Raw genomic sequence first — 26,419 nt, 5'->3', positions numbered from 1 at the left:
TAATTACTGCTCCCAAGGGGTTGAAATCCATTTGAGAAACACTGCCGTTTTATTCGCCCGCAGCTACAGCTGCGGAGAAACCCTGGCTGCCTTTCGTTTACTTCTCGAGCTGGGCACTAGCATCATATTATCAATGAGCTGTGCACAGCTTTTGCATCCTCACTGTGCATATCGTTACGGCCCTTGTTCAAGGATTCAGTGGCTGCTTCCCACTGTCATTGCAAACAACAGGACTTCAGGAAATGCTTGAAAGATCCTTGCAGGAAAGGCACTAGTTTCACCAGAGATCACCAAGGTTTATTAAGGCAGACTCACTTTAATGGCTGCTCGGTTATATCATGTGTGATACATTCATTCCAGTGCATATGAGTTATCCCACGGTAATCCTGAACAGAATTACAAAGCTCTCTATTCCCGACCATTTTTAATGTTGTATACAATGTCTTTCCCAAATGATAAAGGAAAGCTATATTTTACCCCTTAAACATGTCACCATTTGAAAGAGTTGGCTGTCTAGACGATATCTGAAAATGAACTAGTATGATCTCTAAAACGATTTAATTATCTGCTGGACCACTTTAGAAAGCCCAATATGCAAAAAGAAAACCCCATTTATCACATCCTGTCATCGGTGAAATGATCTCCAATACAGTCACCTAACAGCTGGGCACCTGAATGAAGTTCATGTCTCAATTAAAAAACCTGACATTCCCAGAGCCAAATCTAAGTCAGCTGAATGTTTTTTGTCCTCAGCTGCACTAGCATAGAAAGCAAAGCATGCATCTTATGTAGGGAATCCCACACATTAATCAACAAAGAGGAGCCTGTCTTGGATCATCAACTGCATTATCTTTTCACGGCTGGATGAAAGAGGGGAATTTATAATCTTCATACAAGATAAAAATCACTGACCCATGCAGTTATAGTGGAGGGCAACTTCCAAATAGCTTTTACTGAACACAACCATCCTTTGTTCTCTCTCTCTCTCTCCCCCCAGTGGCTGACATATTCCTGCAAGTAACCTCCCTTCCCTCATTTGATTGATCATTTCCAAAGGAATACAGCACTCAGGCACTAGATATTGAAAGAGTTGTTTTGATGAGATTGTGTTAAGGTGCGTCGTTCCCATTCGGCCCTAGTTAGGCTGCCAAATTTCCTTGCACCGATACAAAATAGTCAGGGGTGAATATCACTCCCTGAATCTTTCTTCTGTCCAGCCCAACTCTGGAGCAAACAGGCCCCATATAAAAAGTGGAGTTTGCCCCCAATTAAAAAAACTCCTGTGTCAAGGACCCTTTCCAATGAGTAATTTCAGTTGCGTCTGGCCCAGATGCTGTGCAAATCAGACACTTTATGCTTTATCAGGGTCCCATCGAGGTCTCAGTTCTCTTCCAAGTCCACTCTGCTCAAGCTCTGCTATAACGGCCATGTACTTAAACTCATTAGGTCTGTGGTTGAAGGTCTCCACTAATCCATAGGTCTCTGGACGATCTGTCGCATAGAAAAGCTGCACCTGATTGGCTATGCACTGAGCTTCGGGGACATTCTGTAAGGTTTAAAAAAGAAAAGAAAAGAAAAAAAGAACTTATCAAAATAGCGCAGGTAGCAGTTCTGGCATGAAAGTAAGTTTGCCTTTCAAAAAAGCTCTGTGGTTGCTGAAAAGCTGCAAACAGATCCCTCTTCAGTCTGCTTCTGTTGCCTTAGCAAGCTTCCTACTCAGCCCCTAACTCTATTCAAAGTTCACATTTTTCAAAGTTCTCCACAAGCCTGATCCATCTTGTCATTGACCTACTTACCTCTGTGCTGCTCCTACTAACTTCATCTCCTTATAGCTACGCATTTCAGGAACCACAGCTCCACCACCCCTCTCATGCTGCCCTCCCTCCAAGACTCTGAACACCTTAACTTTCCCCTCTGCTCCTTGTCAGACTTCCTGCGTAAAAGTTTTCAATAATACTCTGTATTAAACACAGCTAGGCAAAGAACTCAGAACAAAGTTCTGAACAACACAGTTTTTATAGCAGTATAAAATTCTGTCAGTTAGGGGTGAGATTTTATTTTATAGACATAGTTATACCAGTACAACCGCTAATGTGGACAGAGTTATACTGGTATAAAGGTGCTTTATACCGGTATGGCTTATTCCTAGGGTGGCCACTCTCAGTCAACCAGACATTCAGGTACTTCAGGGAATGGTATAGTCCTGCCTGCCCACCATGACCTCGCATGCATGGTGTGTGGGAGGTCACCCCATTCAAGGTCACAGCAGAGGGGTGGAGTGGCACGCTCTTAAAGACGGTGCCCTCATCCAATACCAGACACAACTACGTCCGGTTTTGTCCCAATATTAGACAGAGGACAAAGCAGCCCAAATGAGGACTGTCTGTTTCAAAGCCAGACAAGTGGCCTCCCTACTTATTCCCCTTCCCATATAGGAGTAAGCGATACTGGTGTAAGGAACCTTTACATCAGCATAACTGCATCCACGCTGAAGTGTCCTACTGCTTTAACTAGACAGATATAAGTTAGAGTGGTTCAATTCTGTGTGCAGACATGGCCCAAAGAGAAGGACCAATTTCACCTGTTTGGAAACTATAAGAGAAAAAGACCGGAATTTTCTCAATTTTATTAATTATAGAAAATTATTCAAAATGTTCTGCTTGGGAGCAGTTCTTCACGCATATCCAACAGCCAAGCTGTGCTGGTTCATTTTGATTGGACTTCTGGGTCACATGCCTCAGTTTCCTGACTGGATGAGTAACTAACAATCAGAACAGGTAATCATCAAGTAATCCATCCCTTTGCTCATTCCCAGCTTCTGGCAAACAGAGGCTAGGGACACCATCCCTGTCCAACCTGACTAACAGCCATTGATGGACTTATCCTCCATGAATTTATCTAGTTCTTTTTTGAACCCTGTTATAGTCTTGGCCTTCACAACTTCCTCTGGCAAGGAGTTCCACAGGTTGACTGTGCGTTGTGTGAAAAAATACTTCCTTTTGTTTGTTTTAAACCTGCTGCCTATCAATTTCATTTGGTGACCCCCTAGTTCTTGTGTTATGAGAAGGAGTAAATAACACTTTCTCATTTACTTTCTCCACACCAGTCGTGACTTTATAAACCTCTATCATATCCCCCGTTAGTCATCTCTTTTCCCAGCTGAAAAGTCCCAGTCTCAATCACTCCTGATATGGCAGCCGTTCCATACCCCTATTTATTTTTATTGCCCACAGCATGGTTTCTTTGAATTAAAAATCCATTTTCCTTGAATATTCTCCAATTTCCACACTAACTATTTCTATGAACATTTGTGACCCAGGAACTTCTTGGTGCCGACAGACAGAGGACACATGGGGCACACAGAGTTTTACAGTGATCCCCTGTGTCAGATGTATGCATAATAATTCACTAAAGGGTGGCATGTGAGGTCTCTACCAAGATCTGGTAGCCCACTGGACATCATAATCACTGTGAAATGTGTGTACGGATAATATTTAAGGAGTTCTATGTCTATACTGAAAATTATGTTCTTAAGGCAGGTAACCAGGATGTGACGCGTCCCCAACAGGTTCCTTTCACAGCAAGAGATAACAGACGGTTATCTCTCTGTCTGGTCATATGTGTAGTGGATACTGTATGTCTTACAACGGTTGCCTGTTTGTATAGTGAGCAAAATGCTAATAAAGAGATTGTGAAATGTTCAAGAGAGGACATTTACAAGAAAAAATAAACAGCAGCAGGGGATCCTGTTCACGAGTAAAGACAGTGGAATGAGGATGTAAAATTAGTTTATAGAAACATTACAGAAAGCAGAGAGATGAAACAAATTTGTTTAAAAATTCATACAAACATTCACTGAAAGGTTTTTATTTTGAGTATTTGCCTCGCTCTAGTATGAAGACAGAATATACTTATATATAATATAGTTCACAGACAAAACTTTGGTAATGGAGTTAAAATTGGAAATTATCAACAACAGAACATTGGGGTGATTGAAAATAAACTAATATTGGAGGAAAAGAAAACATGCATTACAGTAAAATGTCACACTTTGTTTTGCCAATGTGTGGAAATGCAGAGTTAAGGTATCTACATTCATAGATTTTAAGACCAGAAGGGGCCATTAGATTATTTAGTCTGACACAGCACAGACTATAGAATTTCATCCAGTTACCTCAGCACTGAATCCAATAACTGTGTTTGACTAAAGTACATCTATCAGAAAGGCGTCCAATATTGATCTGACCACTTCATGAGATGGAGAATCCATCACTTCCTCTGGCAGATTGTTCCAAACAACATGAAACGACCTTAAACTCTTGCCCTTTAACAGCCCATCCTCTAATAAAACATTCTGCACGCGTGCTAGTCATGTTATTGGCAACATGAGTCCCATAAGCTCATTACATGTCCTATGAGAGCTATCCAAGTGGCAGTACATCCTCACTCAGGGGAGGTACGGGAAGGCACAAAGAAAATCCACTGCACGCTTAAAAAAAGGGCCTCCTGATTTGTCCATCAGTGTTAACTTTAAAAAGCGTGTTTTAACATTGCTGGGGAGTGCCAACTTTTTATTATTATTCTTTAAATCCCCTTCCTTAAAAAAGAGAAAAAGAGGCTCCAAAATTCTGCACTTTTCTAAATTATCCTTCTGAATTATGCTATCATCAAGAACGGGGGGCGGGGGGGAATTAGACGTGGCAGAAAATACAATCACCAGACACCCAGTCTGCAGACTTCGGGAATTTTTCTGCTGTTCCCTAGGTTAATTATTCAATGGATAGCTGTAGATATCAGATCTTAGAACACCACTAAGGAAACAATATGAGATTCTCTTACCAGGAAACTGGAGTCCATTTCAGCTGTCATTAGCACTATTCCCTTTTCCTTCTGAAGTTCAGGATAATGGTACAAGATCAACTGGCTAGAGGCAGTTTCACCTCGGGTCTGCAGGAGATAAGAGAGAGACTTAACAGTGCCCTAGAAAAACTCTAGATTTATTGCATATTTAATAGTCTGCTAATAAAGAATCTGAATATCAACTGCGTGCATAGACTCACTTATTCAGAGTCTCCCCACTGTCCTCCTAGCAAGGTCAAGGAGAGGCCATTTTAATTAAGAGTCAATTATTTGCACTTGTGTGTGTCTGTAGCCAACAGTAAGTCACAGATTCATAGAGTTTAAGGCCAGAAGGGACTATTAGATCATCTAATCTGACCTCCTGTATAGCAGAAACCATTAAATTTCACCCAGTTACCCCTGGATTGAGCCCAATAACTTGTGTTCAGCTACAGCATAACTTCCAGAAAGGCCCCCAGTCCTGATTTGAAGACAGCAAGAGATGAAGAATCCACCACTTTCCTTGGTAGTTTGTTTCTACGGTTCATCACTCTCACTGATAAAAATGTGTGCCTCGTTTATCATTTGAATTTGCTGGCTTCAGCTTCTAGCCATTGGTTTGTGTTCTGCCTTCCTCAGCTAGATTAAAGAGCCCAGTAGTACCAAGTATTTTCTCCCTGTGAAAGTCTGTATATCCTGTACTCAAGTCATCTCTCAGTTGTCCTTCTGATAAGCTAAACAGATTGAGCTCTTTAAATCACCCACGGTGAGGCACTGTCTCCAGCCTATGAATCATTTTCTCTCTCTCTTCTGCCTCCTCTCCAATTTTTCAACATCCTTTTTAAAACGTGGACCCTATTCCTTTAGTCAGGCTTGGTTTCACCAATGCCATGTGCAGAGGTAAAATCCTTTCCCTGAACACCTTCTCACTACTCCTGTTTACACATCCAAGGATCTCGTTAGCCCTTTTTGCCACAGCATCGCACTGGGAACTCATGGTGAATTGCTTGTCCACTATGACCCCTACATCCTTTTCAGGTCACTGCTTTCCAAGACACAGTCCCCATTCTGTAGATATGGCCTGTATTCACTGTTTCTAGATATATATCTTTGCAAATGGCTGTATTAAAAACGTTGGTATGGGTCCAGTTTACCAAATGATCCAAATGCCTCTGTACGACTACCCTGCCCTCCTCATTATTTACCACTTCCCCAATCTGCGTGTCATCTGCAAATTTTATCAGTATTTACTTCTAGACCACTGAAGAAAACGTCAGGCCTAGAACCGCTGCCTTCAGAGCCCCACTAAAAACATCACCATTTGATGACGATTCCTCACTGAAAACCACTTTTTGAGATTTGCAGTCAGCCGGTCTTAATCCATGTAATGTGTGCCTTACTGATGCTGTACGGTGCAAATTTTCATATCAGACCGTCATGGGGTAGCGAGTCAAATGCCTTACAAAAGTCTATTACGTCTACTAAGTTATCGTTATCAACTACACTTGGAATCGCCTCAAAGAATGAAATCGGGTGCGTTTGACAAGACCTATTTTCCTTTCAACCATGTTGACTGACATTAATTATATTCCCATCCTTTAAATTGAAATTGGCATAACATTAGCTCTCACCCAGTCTTCTGAATTTCCCTGGTATTCCAAGTTTTATTAAAAATTAACATCAGAGGACTAGAGATCTCATCAGCCAGCTCTTTCATTACTCTTGGGTGCAAGTTATCTGGGCCTGCTGATTTAAAAATATGCATCCGTAGTAGATGTAACATCCTCAGTCACTAATGGACTAGAAAGTACTTCATCATCCTCATGTGATAGGAGTACATTATCCTGCTTTGTTACAAATACAGACCAGAAATATTAACGAGCACTTCTGCCTTTTCTACACCATTAACAGTTTTACCATCTACATCTAGTAATGGGCCTATCCCATTGCTGTGATTTCTTTTGTTCCCAACATGTTTAAAACCTCCTTCTCATTGTCCTTAGCCCTGTCAGTCATTTTGCTCTGATGTTTTTAGCTTCCCTGATCAATTTTCTACCCTTCAGACTTTCTAATGTATATTGACTGCTATCTCCCCCCCCCCCCCGCCCCTTTTCCGTTTGTTATATATTGCCTTTTTAATTCTAATTGCTGGCTTCACTTCACCACTGAACCACGTTTGGCTTTTGGGCAAAAATGTCCATTTTATTGATTGTGGAGTCATGACTTTTTGGCTATCTAATAAACTCTTCTTAAATAACTCTCAATTTTCATATTTTTCTGTCTAAATTTTTCCCCTCAATCAATTTCTCTGATAATTTGCCTCATCTTTGGAAAATTAGCTCTTTTAAAGCACCACGTTAAATATATTACTGGCTAGGATTTTCCTTTGTTTGCCCAATTTGAATGCAATCAAGTCATGATCACTGGTCCTAGGCAACCACCAGCTTCCAGTCCACTGATTCATTCATCTTTATAAAAAGAAAAGGAGTACTTGTGGCACCTTAGAGACTAACAAATTTATTTGAGCATAAGCTTTCGTGAGCTACAGCTCACATCATTGGATGAAGTGAGCTGTAGCTCACAAAAGCTTAATGTCCAAATAAATTTTAGTCTCTAAGGTGCCACAAGTCCTCCTTTTCTTTTTGTGGATACAGACTAACACGGCTGCTACTCTGAAACCATTCATCTTTATGTGTCACAATTAAGTCCAAAACAGAGTTACCTCACGTTTGGGACAACACCTTTTGTGTCAGAAAAGGTTTATTCTAGATGATAATTTAAGTACATAATATATAGGTGTCAAACTAATCATAGAGAGAAGAGAAATTAGAAAGCCTGTCTAAAACGAACAACAACAACTATGCTGGTATACAACAAAATTAAATTATAGAGGAGTTAGAAGCCAAGGTCTTTATAGACATTTTATTTATGACTCACCCATTTTCATAAGGCAGTAAATACAGAACCAAGGAAATACTAGAGAACTGCTTAATATCCCCTATATTAAATTATAGGACTCCACTGAAGGGTCCACATATCTATTTCATCAAATTTATAAACTTCACCATGGAATCATCAGAACTGGCACCATTTTTATTATTTGAGAGTCAGTGGCATAGTGCCAAAATTGGGAAAACAACGACAGTGACAATTTCCATGTCTATGGTACTACTTTATGTCGGATGTGATGAATTTACGGACTCCAATGCTGCAAATGGTCAAAATATAATCATTCAATTTGATGTTTATATAGCACATTTCATGCTCAAGGATCCCACGATTGTTTAGAAACCAAAACCAGGAAACATTTCATCCACTAAAGAAATGAAGCTTCCTCTGGGGTCAACGACATCAACTGTTTTACAGCACACATCACTCTACTTCAACTGAGAATCAGAAGGGAATACCTTATCCAATTAAAAATGGAGAGGCCATTTATAATGTCAGTGTCTGAATGACCAATCAGGATTAGCTTCTCTATTCTTGCAAGAGGTACCAAGGAACGTTTAGTGGCTGTAAACCGTCAGCTCTTTGGTTTCAAGTCCGAAAATATGGCACTTCCAGCAGTGCAGTACCACCCTGCAGCATGGGTTGGAGATAATGATTCTGACCTCCTTTGTAAAGTGCTTCCAGATCTCCTGATGAAAAGCACTAAGAGCTAGGAACTATTATAATTATTATTGTCAGAATAAGGAGTAATGGTGTCAAGTTGCAGTGGGGGAGGTCTAGGTTGGATATTAGGAAAAACTTTTTCACAAGGAGGGTGGTGAAGCACTGGAACGGGTTACCTAGGGAGGTGGTGGAATCTCCTTCCTTTGAAGTTTTTAAGGTCAGGCTTGACAAAGCCCTGGCTGGGATGATTTAGTTGGGGAGTGGTCCTGCTTTGAACAGGGGATTGGACTAGATGACCTCCTGAGGTCCCTTTCAACCCTGATATTCTATGATTATTGCTGTACCACCATAGGAGTGCATGGTGCTTTACTCACAAACCCAGTGCTGTCCTCCATGTTGAGGCGTTTACAATCTAAGCTAGACAAAGGTCAGTGAGTGATGATAAACTGAAAAGGTCACAAGAGAAGCTTACGTTAAGTACATTGTTGGCCCTGTGGTTCTCCCCACACTTTTTTATTTAACTTGTTTATTAATATATTTCAAAGGTTAAAGGGAACAAAATAAGGCAAGATGGCAGAAGTGGTGGAGGGAAAAGCCAAACTGGAAAGCAAATGAAAAAGAAGCAACTCCAGAAAAGACTTGAAGGAAGAGTGAGGCGGCTTAGCACACTGGGTCTCAGGGCTGTTTTGCTAATAGATGAACCTAAAGAAAGCTTGTGGGAGGCAATGAACAAGGGATTATCAAGTTCTGATTCAGAGGAATGAATGTCACAAACTGAATCTTGGAGTCTCCCATCCGTGTACTGAGCCAGTCTGAGCCTACCTAGCTTGCCGAATCTGAAGACTGAAGCATGTGGAACTGTAACTTGCAAATCAGAGAAAAATCCCATGCATGGATTTTTAAAAGGTTGGGATGATTTTCTGGACTCATATGCACCGGCTAAGAGAAGAGCAGTCAAATACTTCATGCATGAACTGATTGCTGGTGGGTGTGTGAAAGGAAACCTTGCTTAATTGAGTAGACAGACTACGAACAGGTAGGGTAAGGTTGCAGAACACAAGAGCAGCTGTTTGATCTAGTCTGGCAAATCAAATGGAACAAAAACCGTTAGGGCCTAACGAACATCTGAGACGATTACAACCTCCTTCATTTACAACACCAAGAAGAAATACACTACAACCGAACTAGAATGCCTCATATGAAATCATGCACCAGCCCTGTGCATGCTGCATGACATGGAGCTGGAGGAAACCATGCAAACTATTGCCTGGTTTTGTAGTTTTGTTTAAAGATACATCTGTGTCTAGACGTCACTCAGAGTTGAATACAGCTGGAGTCTCAAACCTAACTCTGGAGAGTAATACAAGAAAATACACCCACCTGAATGTTTATAAGCGCAGTGAAGTGCAGTTCTGTCCCTGACCACTGCCCCACAAAAAACTCATAGCCTTCTTTCCTTGGCAAAGCACACAGGAACTGCGGAGAAAAAGACAGTCAGCGTTATATGTGCTCCCAGCCCACGTCAGCGTAAATGGGCATCCCCCTGCACGAAATGGGACCTAACTGGCAACCTTGTTAGGAGTCACAGCGGGGAGTTGGTTACGGAGGCAGAGCTTGCGGCTTTTCTGCACTGGGGCTGGAGTGCAGGGTACGTGTAGCTACAGTGAAAAATAGGCTGTGCCCACGTTGTGATGTGTAGCTACGCACCGCACTGAAAGGGAGCTGCTAGAGCGTTCCCTGCTGCCAGCCTCCTCCCGAAGCCTTTCCCCACCACCAGGAAAGCCTTCCCGATGGGGAGGAAAACACACAAAGGCTTGGGTTGAGCCTTACTATGCTTTGTGGAGAGAGGGGGCATTGATCTTCCAGGCAGACAACATGCCAGCTTCACATTTCCTAGTAGATCGTTTTAGAAGCTCAGATTTAAAAGACTCATGACCCTAAACTTTATTGTGTTCTCAGAATCGCTTGATTCACTGCCACGGGAGGGACTCCTGGAGGATGTTCAGTAACAGTGTTTTGAGACATTTAAAACCGGACAGTGAACAGTATGGTACAGTAACTCTTCACTTAAAGTCGTCCCGGTTAACGTTGTTTCGTTGCTGATCAATTAGAGAACATGCTCGTTTGAAGTTGTGCGATGCTCCCTTATAACGTCCTTTGGCAGCTGCCTGCTTTGTCCACTGCTTGCAGGAAGAGCAGCCCGTTGGAAGTAGCTGGTGGGGGCTTGGAATCAGGGTGGACCCGCAGCCCCCCTATCAGCTCCCCACTCCCTAAGGTCCCTGTGCAGCAGTCGCCCAGCAGGCTATCAATTGCCAGCAGTTCAGCTGTCCCTCCCCACACTGCCATGTGCTGCTCTCTGAGCCTCCTGCTTGCTGGAGGCGGGGGAGAAGAGACAGGGGAGCTAATGTCAGGGTGTCCCCCTCCCCCCTGCTCCTGCCTCCCCGCTTACCTCTTCTCCATAGGGCAGGGGGACACAGTTCAGGGCTCAGGACAGAGGGAGCTTCCTGGCAGCAGTTGCTGCAGTCTCAGCTTGCTGATTAACTTAACAAGGCAGTGTACTTAAGAGTGGTGTCAGCGTACTTAAAGGGGAAATGCGCATCTCTCTCTCTCACACACAGGGTGTGTGTCTCTGTCTGCCACGCTGTCTCCCCTCCCTCCATTCCTGCTGCCTTGTAGAGCGTGAGGCTACATTAACAACGAGTTAACCCTTGAGGGCTCAGCCAATTGCTAGTTCATCATTTAGCAGTAAGGCATTCCCTGGGAAATAACCCACCCTCTGACTCCTCCACCTCAACCAAGCTTCACAATCATCATCGCTGTGTACAGCATTAAATTGTTTGTTTAAAACTTATACTGTGTGTATGTGTGTGTATATATAGTCTTTTGTCTGGCAAAAAAAAAATTCCCTGGAACCTAACCCCGCCATTTACATTAATTCTTATGGAGAAATTGGATTCGCTTAACATCATTTTGCTTAAAGTCGCATTTTTCAGGAACATAACTACAACGTTAAGTGAGCAGTTACTGTACAATGAGATGGTGGCCTTGCACTGACATTCTTGCCCTTCTCCCCAGATGCTGCAATGAGGGATTAAAGTCACAAAAGGTCAGTCAGGGACAAGGGGAGGCGAACAGCTTTCACATTTGTTTAGTTTTTCTAACTCTGTCCCACAGCAACTTGAAAGCAACTTCTCTCTGGAGATTTCTGGTCTATTTGGCTTTATAGGCTTCAGTGTTGCATCTGTAACACTATCACACACAAAGAGAAAGGATGACATGGGGCCTGAAAGAGAAGTGACACACCAGACAATGTGCTGATGCACAGGGTTCTCGCTGTAGCATACAAAGCTCGCTTCTCCACAGAGCCGCATGCAGGCGATTTAACTACATGACACCTAGTACGGTGAATGCGAGGCATGTAGCTAAATCTCCATCATAAAACTAAGCTTGGGAGACTGCTTGGTTGTAGAACTCCTCGCCTGTTATGCCCATACTGAAATGTTTGATGGATATGAGCATCCTGCTGTCTTTAACTGATCGCTAAAACAAATACTTGATCAAATGGCTTTTACCAATCAAGTTACGACAATTAATCTGGATAACAAAAGGTCAAAAGTTTATAAACTTCTACTCTAACTTCTATGTAGAAGAAATCCATTAAAGCTGTGTATGCATGTAGTATCTATCACACTTACTGATGGACAATTCTGGGCCCGCTTCCATATTACATCGAACTTCTCTGCCTTTGGAGATGAAACAAGATCATTTAATTAACTTTCACAACATGAAAATAATAGATACACAGTTATCACTCAGTCACTCCATTAACCTTTATACGGTTCAACCTGCATATACAGTCGGTCTCAAATATGTAAATATTAACAATTAAGCAAGTCAGGCTGCCTTAATTGGTAAGGTTTGCAGAAATGAGCGAATGGAAAGTTATAGTTAGCTCTTAATTGCCTAAGTATCATCAGCACCCTTTCTAGACAATGCAGTCCCTGGAAGACAGTAACAAACTCTTGGAATTCAAAGCTTTTATCTCTTGAAAAATGTCTACACTTCAGACTTATACTTTTTTTTTTTTTTTCCCTCCAATATAGTTCCACTGGAGTGCATGGTGGTGCTTTATACACAAGCAAACAGGCAGGTTGCTGACCCATAGGAACTTACATTATAGATTCTCTTCTGCTCTTTATTACAGTACAAGCCAGATTATCATTCAAGTGAGTCGTACATCATATTTATCTTATTAAGTTATATTGTTCCCCACAAACATGCGAGTTCCACCATGCTGCACACATGCCCTTCCTGCATAACAATGTAATTTCGTTCAAGTGTTCCCCAGTATCCCCTCCCTGCTGTTTTCTTTGCCCCTTTGCTGCATCATATGCTAATACAGATTATAAAATATTCAGAGCAGGAGAAATGTGCTGTTCAGCTGTACTACAAATAGAGCTCTGCGCTGATACAAAATTTCTGTATCTGCACCTGATCCACAAAAATGATCCGTGGATATTAAGCAGATATCCGCAGATTTGCAGGGCTTTAGATATAAAATTTGGATCCACATCCATCCGTGATCCGCAAACATGGTCTGCGGATATAAAGCGGATATCCGCGGATTTGCAGGGCTCGAACGATGAAGCTCCTAGACTCCTTTTGGACACTGTAAAGAGATAATTCAGCATCCAGCCAAGTAAAACTGCAGGCTACTGAAATGCAGCTGCTTCCTTAAACAACATGCACCATGCATTGCTCCCCTACTTATATAAGATCTGGTTTATACTGAAGTTTTAGAACCATCCACAACCTCTCAGATAAATAGGGGGTGCAATATACAACAAAAAGATTGTTTCTCTTCTGAGATCTACTCAGCTTTAATTGGAGACACATCTTATTGCCAATAATAGCAATCCCTTTAAGTATATATATTTTCTATTACCCACAAACATTATGTTAAAAGGACATTAAGGTTGCAAAGTCAAGTACTCAAAAGTTAGGAAATGCCAGAATTCAGGTTGCTTGTGCAACCTTAATTTGACCCTCTTGCACATAGGCATGATCCAGTCTTTCATTACAGGATCATAAACAATTTTTTCCACGGGACCTCTGCCTCATCCAGTGCACAGGATGGACGGTGCTCAAGGAATGAGCAACTATGATTAAGGTTAAGATTTTGTCACAGTTGTTTTTAGTAAAAGTCATGGACAGATCACGGGCAATAAACAAAAATTCATGGGAGCCCGTGACCTGTCCATGACTTTACTAAAAATAACCCGGCGCGCAGGGCTAGGTAGGGGGGAATGACAGCAGGAGTCCCATGGGGGGGAGGGGGGGGCGGAACACTGACAAACTGAGCCCCCCACCATGGGGGGGGGCAAAGCCCCAGCTCCAGCACCTATGGGGGGGGGGGGGCGCACAGCCCCTGCTCCGGAGCTGGCTGCAGCTGCGGGGCAGGGGCACACAGTCCCAGTACCAACCCCAGCCACAAGTGCACAGCCCTGACAGCCGCCGCGGGGAGGGAGTGGTGCATGACCCTGGGAAGCTGTGAGGGGAGCACACGGCCCCTGCTGCAGCCATGGCCATGGAGCAGGGGCCCTGGCTGCAGCCCCCACTGCAAGCCGCTGACAGCTGAAGCCAAAGAAGCCATGGAAGTCACGGAATCCGTGACTGCCATGACCTCCGTGACTAAATTGCAGCCTTAGCTATGATGAACTGAGAATTATCTATATTATATTTATGAATATGATACATGCCTCTGTATTTGTTTATGGTGGGTTACTTGCTATGGAGTAAGATCAAAAGGGGTTGTTAAAGAAACCAAGCAGGAAAGGTAAAACACTGGCCCAGATAAGGAATTCCCCTACACTCCTCTCCCCCTCAAAACACAACAGCCAGGTTTATAGCTGTGATGGGAAGAGAGATCAAATCAAACAATAAGCCATTTCCAGACCAAGGGCCTAGAAAAGAAAGACGGGGGGAGGCTGAATGAATTGGGAGAGGCTGCTCATGGAGTGTCACTGAAAAGCTGGGATTGTCTAAGACTGCAGTTAGCTGAGGTGTAAATCTACCCTGCAGCAGCCTGACACACACTAACTGTCCAAATGGATTCAGCTGCCGCACACGAAAAGTTCCATAGTGCGCTTTGATCTGCCCTGCTTTGAAACAAGGATTTTTACCGAATTTGGGCATATTTCCTTGGGGACACAAAAGTCACCTTACTACCAATTTTCAAGTCTTTGCTCCAAAGCATGCGGCACTAGAGAAAAGGTCGCCAGAATTAACATGGGAAAAGCCATATATTTTCCCCTAGGCTCGTTCTTGGAAATGGATAAACCGTTCTGGCTGAAATTTTTCAGAACTATTCTGGTCTAACAGACCCCACACTGCTATGAGAGAGACCTGGGTGTGATCCCAGTGCTGCAGAAAGGAGAGTGACACCACAGGCATTACTGATTCTGAAAGTCAACAATTGGGAAAGTATGAAGACTATGCATTTAATATACACCAGGGGCCTTCTCCAAAGACCACTGAGGTCAACGGAAGCCTAAGAAGCTTGACTTTCAAATTACTGATCTTACATGCAGAATTATGGCTGGTCAGCTAAGGAAGGAGACTGGGGTTAGAAACCTTACTTTCATTAAGCGATTGTTGTTACAAGCAACAGACACCTAGAGGAAAGGAAGCTTGTATTGCAAAGCTTTTTATGCTGACCTCCCTGGTGTACATTTTGTTAAAGTAACTACTTACAGGAATAACCGCATAAACTGTATCTTTTGCAGAAAAATACTGCTTCCAGATCTGTAAGAAAGGAGGGAAGCCATATATGATTAACACCATAAATAAGCATCTAGCATTTAATATTAAACACCTTTAAAAGTATTCATTTATCAACTAATCTTCGTTTGTAAGTACATCAGGGCAGGGGGAATTTTTCCGTATATTTTTGAAAGCTGTAATTTCATGGTCCAATACTACTACTATCAAATAATACATATTTCAACCAGACAACTGCCATAAACAATGGGGTCAGATTTGGTGGCCCACAGTTTAGTGATGGTGAGAAATGCTTCAGACCATGTGACTTTTCACAAACACAGAACTCAAGCAAAAGATTATTTCTAAGTAAGGAATGTACAAGACCCTTCCCATCAGAAGATAGTACTTATATTTTTAATGATTCTCTGTATTTGCATAGTGTTTTGCTTCCGAGAATTTCAAAGCATTTGATTAAGTTCTTTTCATTGTGCATGCAGGGAAAGTGATTTAGACGACCAGCCCAAAGTCACTAATAAAGTCAGTGACAGAAATACAACCCAGACTCTCAAAACTCTTTTCTAACTGCTAAACACTGCCTCCCTCTAATCCTTGATACTTAATCAGAATCTTCAGAAGGGCCTTTAACAAATGAAATCTTGAAGTGTGGTGCAGCCCTAGAGACATTTGTGCACACAAGGTACCCTATTATACACCATTGCTTCACAATCTGATGAGCAAACAGAAAAACTCTGCTTGAGTTTGGCTGCTTCGGATATGTACAATGGAAGCAGATTTTAAAAAACAAAAAGAGGAAAATAAATCTCAGTGGAATGCCCACAACTGTACCAGGAAAACAACCTTTCATCTTACTGTTGTTAATAAACATTCACTTCCCTCCCCTCCTCCTCAGCGTTGTTAGCGCTAGCCAGGGCCGTCAGCTCTTCTGAAGAACCGCAGAATAGGTGTAGCCCCGGCGACATTAGCTTCCTGCAAGATGTCCCACCAACATGCTTCAACTCTGACTGCAGCTGGTGAACAGACAATTCGGTCGCCACGCTTCTCCAATTGTTGGGACACTGCCAGTTGCACTGACGGCAACCGTTGACTGATCAGGTCGAGATATAAACTGCTGATCTACCCAAAGGCGAAAGGTCCCATGTCACGTTACCTAACCCCGAGACAACTTTCATTTTTGTTTCTATTTAATTTTTTTTTTTTAATGTTTGGCTGAAAGAGATGCCTTTATTGTCACAATTCTTTTTAATACACATTCCAACCTCACACGTAAAATACTAATAAGTGAATTCCAGAATGACGATTAACATTTAATTGTAAAATTTCCATATAAATGTATCACCTGTTTTATTTCCTCTGGTGTTTTCTCTTTCACCATTTCAACATTAAGTATTGAATCAAGTGTCTGCAACAGAAAGCACAAAGAAGTCACAATGAAGGCAATTCACTGGTACGTTACACAGGACAAATGCAGGCTGCAGAAAGTTCAGAAATGACATCTCATTTAAACCATACCCTGGTACACTTAATTGTCCCCCCCCCCCCAAAAAAAAAAAGGTAAGTCATAAGATAGCCCTACAATGAAAAGAAAAGGAAATATATACTGAGCTAAGTAACAGAATCCATAAGGATACATAGTAAATGTTGGTTCCAGGAATCTAACTACAACAAGACCCATGTGCTCGTAATATGTTTTGTGACCTTTTCCCTTTCAACGATTACCTGCATGTGCTCTGTTAGTAGCTTTCACAATTTTAAACAAGGAGATTGCTGGCACTGAAATATTAACCACAATACAGTCCCTCTGCAGCCTCTGATGGAACTAGGAGAGGCATCAATAAGCTCTAAAGGGAGCTTAATTTTTTGTATCAATTTCTGTGTGCACTCAAGACTGATCCCCAGAATAGCACGGACTTCCAATATTTCACAGAGACAAGGATAGGAATGGAACCCTCTGAACTACTCTGGGATTTTAAGACTATTCCAGTACTAAAAAAACTCCTAAAATGAGATACAACACAAGGAATTTTGGATTCCTGCATCCCACACAACAACTGGCCTACGGATAATGCAGTGTTTAAAATTAATCTCCATGCACACCACAGCCAGATGTGGAGGTCCATGTTATCTTACCTTATCTTTTGTGAATCCTTCCTTTGATGCCTTTGTGCCCAAGGCTTCTGCCTAAAATTAAAAATAAGCCTTTAAAGTTTGTTTTCATGTTATTTATACTGCCATATCCAGCAAGCATAATAGGCCCACTGACAAAACCTTTCGAGCACGTGCTCTGTGAGTGGAAGTGAAGAAACCAAAGAACATACCTATGTAGTTAGTAACCTTGGTTGTTAAAGGGGCATTGACAAGGTCTAAAATTAGACCTACAGGCTTTCTTTAACATGAGGTCATACCCACGGCATTGTTCCTCTGCTCTGTTCTTGAAGCACATTGGGGTATTACAAATAAACAAGAACAACAGAAATTAGCAAAGGAAGTATCAGTTAAGACGACATGCCCACCCTTGTAGCTAATGAAGGATTGCCCACTGCTTCAAAACCTTGTCTCTTTTAAAGAGCCTCAAACAATGGAGATTCCAGCACTTCTCATGGCCCCTGTCTACACACTGTTCACAGCAGACGGCTGCCTGTATTCATCAGCAACCGTCTCCACCTTAACTGTTACAGAAAATTATTTGACTACTCGTGTGGACAGGCCAAAACTAGTTTCAACACCTTTAAAGCAAGCAAGTATATTCCAGATCTAGTAAAACAAGATTTCAAATCATGCTCACTGTAACAGTGGTGAAAATGAACCTGGAAAAACTAGTATCAGGGGGCAGCCGTGTTAGTCTGTATCCACAAAAACAACAAGGAGTCCGGTGGCACCTCAAAGACTAACAGATTTATTTGAGCATAAGCTTTCGTGGGTAAAAACCCCACTTCTTCAAGTGCATGAAGTGAAAATAATTCCTCTCCTTTCTTGGTGTTAACAACTTCAAATACTTATAGGAAGTTAAATCTTCCTTTAGTCCCTGCCTAGCCAAGCTATAGGAAGTTTTTTTATGAGCTGACCCAGCAAGGTATGTGAGCATAAATGGTCTCATTGACTTTAACAGGACTATTGACATATATCCTACTTAGGGCCTATATCTTTCCTCACAGCTCAGTCCCTCCAGCCTCTTAATCAACCAATGGAGGATTTCCACAGTTCTCAGACCTGAACTCCTGTACACGTCCATGCCACTCAAGCTCATAAAAATGTGAAGTCCTAATGGGATGCACCCAATGTGTGAAGGAGCACAACTTCAGCACCCTAGGTGTGGTGATGGGTCACCTGGTGGAGCAGTCCTGTAACCCTGGCAGTGCACTTGAAGGCAATACACTCAATGCACCAGTCTAGACTGGGTAAGTGGTGCACTGATACTTCACACAAAGAAAAACACTGTAGAAAAATTAACTCTGCATTAGTCTTCATGCCCACCAAGAGAAGATGGTGTCCCTGCAACATTCTAGCAGTGTCTCTGGAAGGGAATAAGTAGTAAAGATGCTTAAAATGCAATTAACCTAGATAAAATACTGGATCAGGACAAGTAAACATCAACAATAGGAGTAAATTAATGTAGATTATTAATTACAAAATCAATATGCAACTGCCTAATCACTCCATTTTATTAATTGTTCAGCATTAAGCTGGGAAACGTCAGAGGCTCTCTAAAGACCCATTGCAGATCCAATACTATTCAATAGTTTGTTTCATTCATAAAAAGAGAATGAAGGTGAGAGAATACGTCAACCAAGTTGGACCTCATGGATCTGGGACTGATCACAAACACTTTGAATAAGATTCAAACACAGCATTTACTAGCAATATCACCATTTGGGGCAAGCACCCTGTCTTGCATATTTTCAGTGAGCCTTGTACTTTCAGGCACCATATAAATAGCAAACAGGAACATTTTTAATTCCAGACAGTAATTCCCATTCCAGGATTACAGCTGTAAAAGATGACATTTTGAAGCTAATTTGAACATGATACTGAATGAAGTTAACAATTGGTCTTGCCTTTTCTTCCATATATTTGATAAATTCCATTTGCTTGGAATGTCCCACTGGCTGCTTTTTCACTTCACTTCGTTTCTCCATGCGGGATTCAAAAACACCTGGATTGGATCTGAAACAAAACTGAGACTATTACTACATTTTGGCTACTACCATTCTGGCATTTTAAAACTTGACTTTCCGTAGCACAGATTTCTATTCTCAGTGTTTCTAGTTAAAGCCCTGCAAATCTGCAGATACCAGTTTATATCAGCAGACCGTGTTTGTGGATCCCGGATTGGATGTGTAATATCTAGACCTTTGAGAAAACCATGTCCCAGACTACGTTCTGGAGGGTCCCATCTACCGCATCCCAGAGCACTCCACAGCTCCCCCCTCGTTCCCCCTGCAGTGCCCCATTCTCGTCAGAGCCCCAAGCCCTCACTCCCCCCAAACTCCGAAGGCTCCATCTGCTTCCAGGAGACGGAAACTCTGGGCCTCTCCAACACCCCTGACCCCCAAGTCCCACCAAGCACCAGCTCCCCCCCTTGTGCCATTCCCCCTGCTCCCAATGCTGTCAGAACCCCAATGCCTGAGGGCTCCAGCCCCAACTCCCGGGGGGGCTCCACCTGGGCAGCTCCCCATCCCCCAGGAGTCTCCGCTCCCCCCCATCCCCCTGGGCTGCCCCCCCCCTCCATCCCAGTGACCCCCCCATCCCCCTGGGCTGCCCCCCCCTCCATCCCAGTGACCCCCCCCATCCCCCTGGGCTGCCCCCCCCTCCATCCCAGTGACCCCCCCATCCCCCTGGGCTGCCCCCCCCTCCATCCCAGTGACCCCCCCCATCCCCCTGGGCTGCCCCCCCCCCCATCCCAGTGACCCCCCCCATCCCCCTGGGCTGCCCCCCCCTCCATCCCAGTGACCCCCCCCATCCCCCTGGGCTGCCCCCCCCTCCATCCCAGTGACCCCCCCCATCCCCCTGGGCTGCCCCCCCCTCCATCCCAGTGACCCCCCCCATCCCCCTGGGCTGCCCCCCCCTCCATCCCAGTGACCCCCCCCATCCCCCTGGGCTGCCCCCCCCCCATCCCAGTGACCCCCCCCATCCCCCTGGGCTGCCCCCCCTCCATCCCAGTGACCCCCCCATCCCCCTGGGCTGCCCCCCCCTCCATCCCAGTGACCCCCCCATCCCCCTGGGCTGCCCCCCCCTCCATCCCAGTGACCCCCCCATCCCCCTGGGCTGCCCCCCCCTCCATCCCAGTGACCCCCCCATCCCCCTGGGCTGCCCCCCCCTCCATCCCAGTGACCCCCCCATCCCCCTGGGCTGCCCCCCCCTCCATCCCAGTGACCCCCCCATCCCCCTGGGCTGCCCCCCCCTCCATCCCAGTGACCCCCCCATCCCCCTGGGCTGCCCCCCCTCCATCCCAGTGACCCCCCATCCCCCTGGGGTGCCCCCCCCTCCATCCCAGTGACCCCCCCATCCCCCTGGGGTGCCCCCCCCATCCCAGTGACCCCCCCATCCCCCTGGGGTGCCCCCCCCATCCCAGTGACCCCCCCCATCCCCCTGGGCTGCCCCCCCTCCATCCCAGTGACCCCCCCCATCCCCCTGGGCTGTCCCCTCCCCCAGGGGCCCCCCCGCGGCCCCGCACCTGCGCAGCGCCTGGATCTTGTCCCGGTACCGCCCGTAGAAGGGGTTCTCCTCCAGGCCGGGCTCGCCCCCCGCGGCCGGGCGCCGCGGCACCGCCAGCAGCCGGGCCGGCGGGGAGAGCAGGCCCAGGGGCCGCAGCACGGCCCGGCTGCGCAGCGCCAGCGCCCCCCGGTACAGGCCGGAGACCTGCTGCAGAGCCCCCGCCATCGGCTCCCCCCCGGCGCCCCACATGCGGCGGCTCCGCCTCCGAACCCCGCCGGCTCCGCCGCGCTGCCCGCGCCAGGGTTCCGGGCACCAAAGGTTCCGGGAGGGGCGGGGGGAGTTGACAAGGGGAGGGGAAGGTGGGGTGAAGTGTGTGTGTGGGGGGGGGAGGATTAGGGGCTGGAAGGGGGAGAACTGTATTATGCAGCACATGGGAAGCCCAGAGCTTAGGCACCCAATAGTTGGCCATTAGCCAGGATGGGCAGGGATGGGGTCCCTAGCCCCTGTTTGCCAGAAGCTGGGAATGGGCGACAGGGGAGGGATCCCTGGATGATTCCCTGTTCTGTTCGTTCCCTCTGGGGCACCTGGCGCTGGCCACTGTCGGAAGACAGGACACTGGGCTGGGTGGGCCCTTGGTCTGACCGAGTAGGGCCGTTCTTATGTCTCTAGGAGGTGGCTATGGGGCCTCACCTGGATGCTGGGTGGGTGCAGGGCACATGGGGCTGTATAAGCCCCTCCTGTCCCCTCATGCTTCATGACTATCCTATAGCCCAGTGATTCTCAACCAGGGGTACGTGGACCCCTGGGGGTACGCAGAGGTCTTCCAGGGGGTACATCACCTCATCTAGATATTTGCCTAGTTTTACAACAGGCTATATAAAAAGCACTAGTGAAGTCGGTACAAACTAAAATTTCATACAGACCATGACGTGTTCATAGTGCTCTATATACTATACACTGACATGTAAGTTCAATGTTTATAGTCCAATGGATTTATTTTATAATTATATGATAAAAATGAGAAAGTCAGCAATTTTTCAGTAACAGGGTGCTGTGACACTTTTGTATTTTTATGTCTGAATTTGTGAGCAAGCAGTTTTTAAGTGAGGTGAAACTTGCAGGGTGGGGGGGAGGGAAGAAGAGAAGAACATAAGATAAATCAGATTCGGGAAAGGGGTACAGTAGTCTGGGAAAGGTTGAGAACCACTGCTATAGCCCACCAAGTACACATGGTGAATCTGTGATAGAGTGATTTTGGGGGAGGGACTGAAAATCTCCCCACACCAGCTGAAAACTACAGGGTTAGACTAGGCTGTAAGATTCAGCTGTAAAGGCTCCTGGCTGTGTGATCAGTAAAAAAAACTTCTGCTAGGTTAAATCTGTGTATAGGGTAGGGTGGGGTGGGGTGGGGGAACGCTGACTAAGTAGGCTCGGAAGGTTTAGATTATCATCATCGATAACTGTCCATGAACGTCAGTTTCACCCCAGCACACCCACAAACCCAGAAAAAATATTTCCATGGATAACAATTGAAATATACAGATAGGCAAAGTAAGCAAAATGCTACTTTAAAACTTAACAGAGACTGATGTGAGGATATTTACTTTGTATATTTTGATATGCGATGTTGGTAGTTTGTGTTTTAACCGTTGTAAAGCTTTAACTTTTAGAATCTCAACATCTGCTGTCATTAAATAATAATCTTCCCCTTCCTTTCCCTCAACTGTGAAAATTTAAATCAATAGAAATAAAAAATGCTTAAAAATAAACATTGATATCCATCAAAATTATATATATATATATATACACACACAAAAATCAAATTCTGCCAAGCCTATGAACATACCACCCCAAATCTCTGCGGTGTCTACAGTGATAGATCAGCCCCTGGCTTTGGCGCTAGCTGGAGGAAGTTCTGGCTTTGTATAGAGTAAGGCTTTGTCTACATTATAGTTTTGTTGATAAAACTTGTTGGTCAGGTGTGAAAAAACACACCCCTGTTCGACACAAGTTACACTGAGAGAAGCACCAGCCCGTGTGGACAGCACTACCGCCGCTCGTTGGGGGTGCTTTAATTATGCTAACGAGAGAGCTCTCTCCTGTTGGCATGGAGCGGCTACAGGGAGACCTTACAGTGGCACAGCTGCAGGGATACAGCTGTGCTGCTGTAAAGTCTCTAGTGTAGACGTAGCTTTAGTCACATTTCTAGTATCCGTTTCACTCCTTTCAAAGGGAAATTTCCAAGATACAACATGGGTTAATTTTATGCCACCAGATATTATTGAGGCCCTCTGCCCCAGGAGGGCCCTGAACACCCTAGGCTGACGTTCTAGCTCTTGCTGATGCAGCTGTAGCAGCCGCCATTGTTTCATTGTGAGACCCAGAATGCTCAGCGGCTGCAGTTCTGTTACAGCAAAGGCAGCAGCTGTAATCTCAGTGTGTTTGTGCCTTCAAAATCCCTCCTTGTCTCCCCGCTCCAGAGCGGGGATGGGAACCAGCACAGACCTGTGATTACCACCCACACCTCTTCAAAGAGCACGCTGTGGGTAAACAATGATTATCCCCATCAGTGAGTACCACATTTACCGTCTGAAAACTAGTCATCAGTTCTCTATTACCTCTTTAAGATGTTCTTTTTCTGAAACCTCAAATAATAATATTATGTAAGTGAAATGGACTAGCAAATAAGATCACTCACCCATCCCGCAGACTACTACGTACGGTGAAAGGCAATCTCGCTGCTAAGCCGGTACAATTGTTCTCTTGTGGCAAGTTTTAAGAAAAGCCCCGGCTCCCCGGAAATTGGGAAGGTCACATTAGCAAGTGATTGTCTGAAGAGGCAATATTTTAATATAGGTTCTTTAAGCATCTATGGATTTTATTAGCTTTAATTATGGACTGCAGATAGATTTGCTATGTTCAAAAGGCATTTGGTAACAGTACAGCCGTAGGTTTTAAGGCACAAAGGACCCAGTATGCTCATCTAGCCTGAGCTCCTCATAACACGTGCCAGAAGTTCACCCTGTAATTCCTGTATCCAGCTCATAACTGGTCCTTTTTACTTGCCTGGTGATTACCCCATCAACCAGATCCCACTATCTGTGTCTCCTTTCTGCTGGCTATGCACTAGTTATGCCCCTCACAGACTGAAAGCAGCTCTTTCAATTAGCCAAAAACAATTGTTTCCCTGGTGCCTAAACTATAAAGCCAGGTATTGACATTACATTTCTCACTGAAGGATCCCAAAGTACTTTACATCGTAACAACATTGCTACTTTTGCACAACAGGGTAGATTTTTGAGCCAGAGACCAGGCCCTTCCCTTACCCAAAATACTACATGGCCATGGTGTGGATCCCCCATCACTGGAGGTTTTAAAGAACAGGTTAGATAAACACCTGTCAGCAATGGTCTGGGTTTACTTGGTCCTGCCTCACGGGCAGGGCCTGGCAGGGCAGGGCAGGGCAGGGCAGATGGACTGGTGCCTCTTGAGGTCCCTTCCAGGCCTACAATTTCTACAATTATACACAGAGTAGACAGGTCTTTATTTTTAAAACGATTTCCTAAAAACTTTTATACAAACTGCATGTTCAATCTAAACTGGCACTTCTGGGGTTTGAACCTGGCTTTCCAGATAGCCAGGGGAAAGTCTAAACACAGAGTTGTGTTGGTTTAACTAAAGGTGTTACTTAAATCACTTAGTAAAACCATTGCAAAAAAGGCTGCATGGACCCTTAGCTTAAGTCAATAAGGAACAGCTTAAGACAAAGAAAGAATGTATAGACAAGGGGCAACACCGGGGCCAACACCAGTTTCAACTGGTGCTCATTTGTGCAGGGCAATCACATACATGTTTTAAAGCTGCAGTTTAGGTTCACTCAAATGGACCCTATTCTAAAAATATAATTTGACTTATTAACACTCAGACATTGCTTGAACCCTAGCCTCGAACACCAAGATCCACACATAGAAAGGGAAAAAGGGGAACATTTTCTCCTATACTTAATGGAAGTGGGTTAAAAAAAAAAAAGACTGACTGACAGACACTTCATGTCATTTATAGCAGGATAGCTCCAAAAAGGCCCTAATCAGACTTAGGTCTCCTATCATGCTGGAGAAATGCATTTATAGATGCGATCCCTGCACCAAAGAGCTTACCATCTGCTCTTGCTTTTCAGGTTGGCTGCCTCTCTACTTTGCGAGCCTAGGGCTATGTTACATCTTGATATTCAGTACCATGTTTTTCTTTCACTGGAAGAAAGTCATCCAGCGGGAGCAACGTGCAAAAGCGTGGGTTGAGCTGATGAGGAGCGAAACATTCTTCCCCAATGCAGTAGTTCACTGGGCAAACAAGAGAGCTCATTATGGGATTAAAGCAGAGGTATGCACTCCCGAGTCCAGTGCCAGCCCAAAGCAACATGGCAAAAGCTTTGACAGAGAGAACATCACAGGCAGGGATGGAGCTTTCTTCCCTTCCCTTCCAGGTGTGGGTTCATACAAACTGGTGTTTCAGGAACTGCCTTATGCTCGTTCACTCTCCAGCCTCCCACCGCTGCTCCATCATTCAACCTCTTATCCTTTTTCAGCCATTCCATCAAGGACCGTTCCATTCAGCTCTCTTCCTGACTTCGTTACATTAGGAAATGAGAGATGCCACCTCAGTAACGGCAACTCTGCTTGTGAGATATAATTCATGTCAAACCCAGAGTGGACTGCATCACTTGTGATGAAAACCAAAATAAAACATGGAAAAAATTTTTAAAGTCAAACAAAACAAACTGTCACCAGAATACTTTCAAAGCCAGCTTAAATGTGTTCTCTTTGTTATTCACAAGACACATAGGGGCTGCAGTAGATACTTCCCCCTTTGAGTGAATTAAACCTGAACCACCCCAATTTCAACTTCCTATATGTAGGGGGGAGGGATAGCTCAGTGGTTTGAGCATTGGCCTGCTAAACCCAGGGTTGTGTGTTCGATCCTTGAGGGGGCCATTTAGGGATCTGGGGCAAAAATTGGGGATTGGTCCTGCTTTGAGCAGGGGGTTGGACTAGATGACCTCCTGAGGTCCCTTCCAACCCTGATATTCTATGATTCTATGATCTCCACTTAGAGTTAAACCAGCTATTTGGTGCCTCAGGAAATCACCACAAAAGCCGTTTGCTCAGCTGGGCACAGTTTGCTTTTCATCTTCACATCATTCTGACTAGTAGAGAATGCACCTTCTCTTATTTTCATGTCCAGACCCCTGACCAAAGCACTGTATCAAAATAAGCAACAGAGCTTAACCCACCAATTAACTGAGCTGCAGACACCTTCCCCACCCCCCTTTTCTTGAGGTTTAATTAAAAAGTATTCAGCCACACAGGTTTGGCGTTTTTCATCCTTTCACCCCAAATAAGAGTGGCAATCCATGCTAGAGCCTTGTTTTGTGTTGCTAGTTTAATTATGGAGAAAATTTCTTCATAATTAAGGTTATAACCATGGTTCCATTATAAACCAGGGGTGAAATCCTGGCTCCAGTGAAGTCAAAGGG

General features: G+C 44.5%; 2 protein-coding genes across 2 annotated transcripts; one reads left to right on the top strand and one right to left on the bottom strand.

Moving 5' to 3' along the window:
• Window positions 1–500: 500 nt before the first annotated feature.
• On the bottom strand, window positions 501–21,135 carry ATPAF1 (ATP synthase mitochondrial F1 complex assembly factor 1). The gene is made up of 9 exons (XM_074961793.1): window positions 20,906–21,135; window positions 19,287–19,395; window positions 17,362–17,412; window positions 16,571–16,633; window positions 15,205–15,255; window positions 12,147–12,194; window positions 9,832–9,927; window positions 4,840–4,947; window positions 501–1,546 (listed from the first exon to the last, which is right to left on the bottom strand). The coding sequence occupies exons 1-9, from the start codon at window positions 21,133–21,135 to the stop codon at window positions 1,352–1,354; spliced, it is 951 nt and encodes a 316-aa protein (XP_074817894.1). The 3' UTR covers window positions 501–1,351.
• Window positions 21,136–24,931: 3,796 nt separating this feature from the next.
• Window positions 24,932–25,772, top strand: TEX38 (testis expressed 38). The gene has a single exon (XM_074961794.1). The coding sequence runs from the start codon at window positions 24,994–24,996 to the stop codon at window positions 25,573–25,575; it is 582 nt and encodes a 193-aa protein (XP_074817895.1). The 5' UTR covers window positions 24,932–24,993; the 3' UTR covers window positions 25,576–25,772.
• The last annotated feature ends 647 nt before the right edge of the window (window positions 25,773–26,419 follow it).

Source organism: Natator depressus, chromosome 8 (assembly GCF_965152275.1).
Source record: "Natator depressus isolate rNatDep1 chromosome 8, rNatDep2.hap1, whole genome shotgun sequence".
In the NCBI taxonomy this organism is placed as follows: domain Eukaryota; kingdom Metazoa; phylum Chordata; order Testudines; family Cheloniidae; genus Natator; species Natator depressus.
The sequence above is the reverse complement of the archived record's forward strand: the minus strand, read 5'-3'. Positions and strand labels throughout refer to the sequence as shown.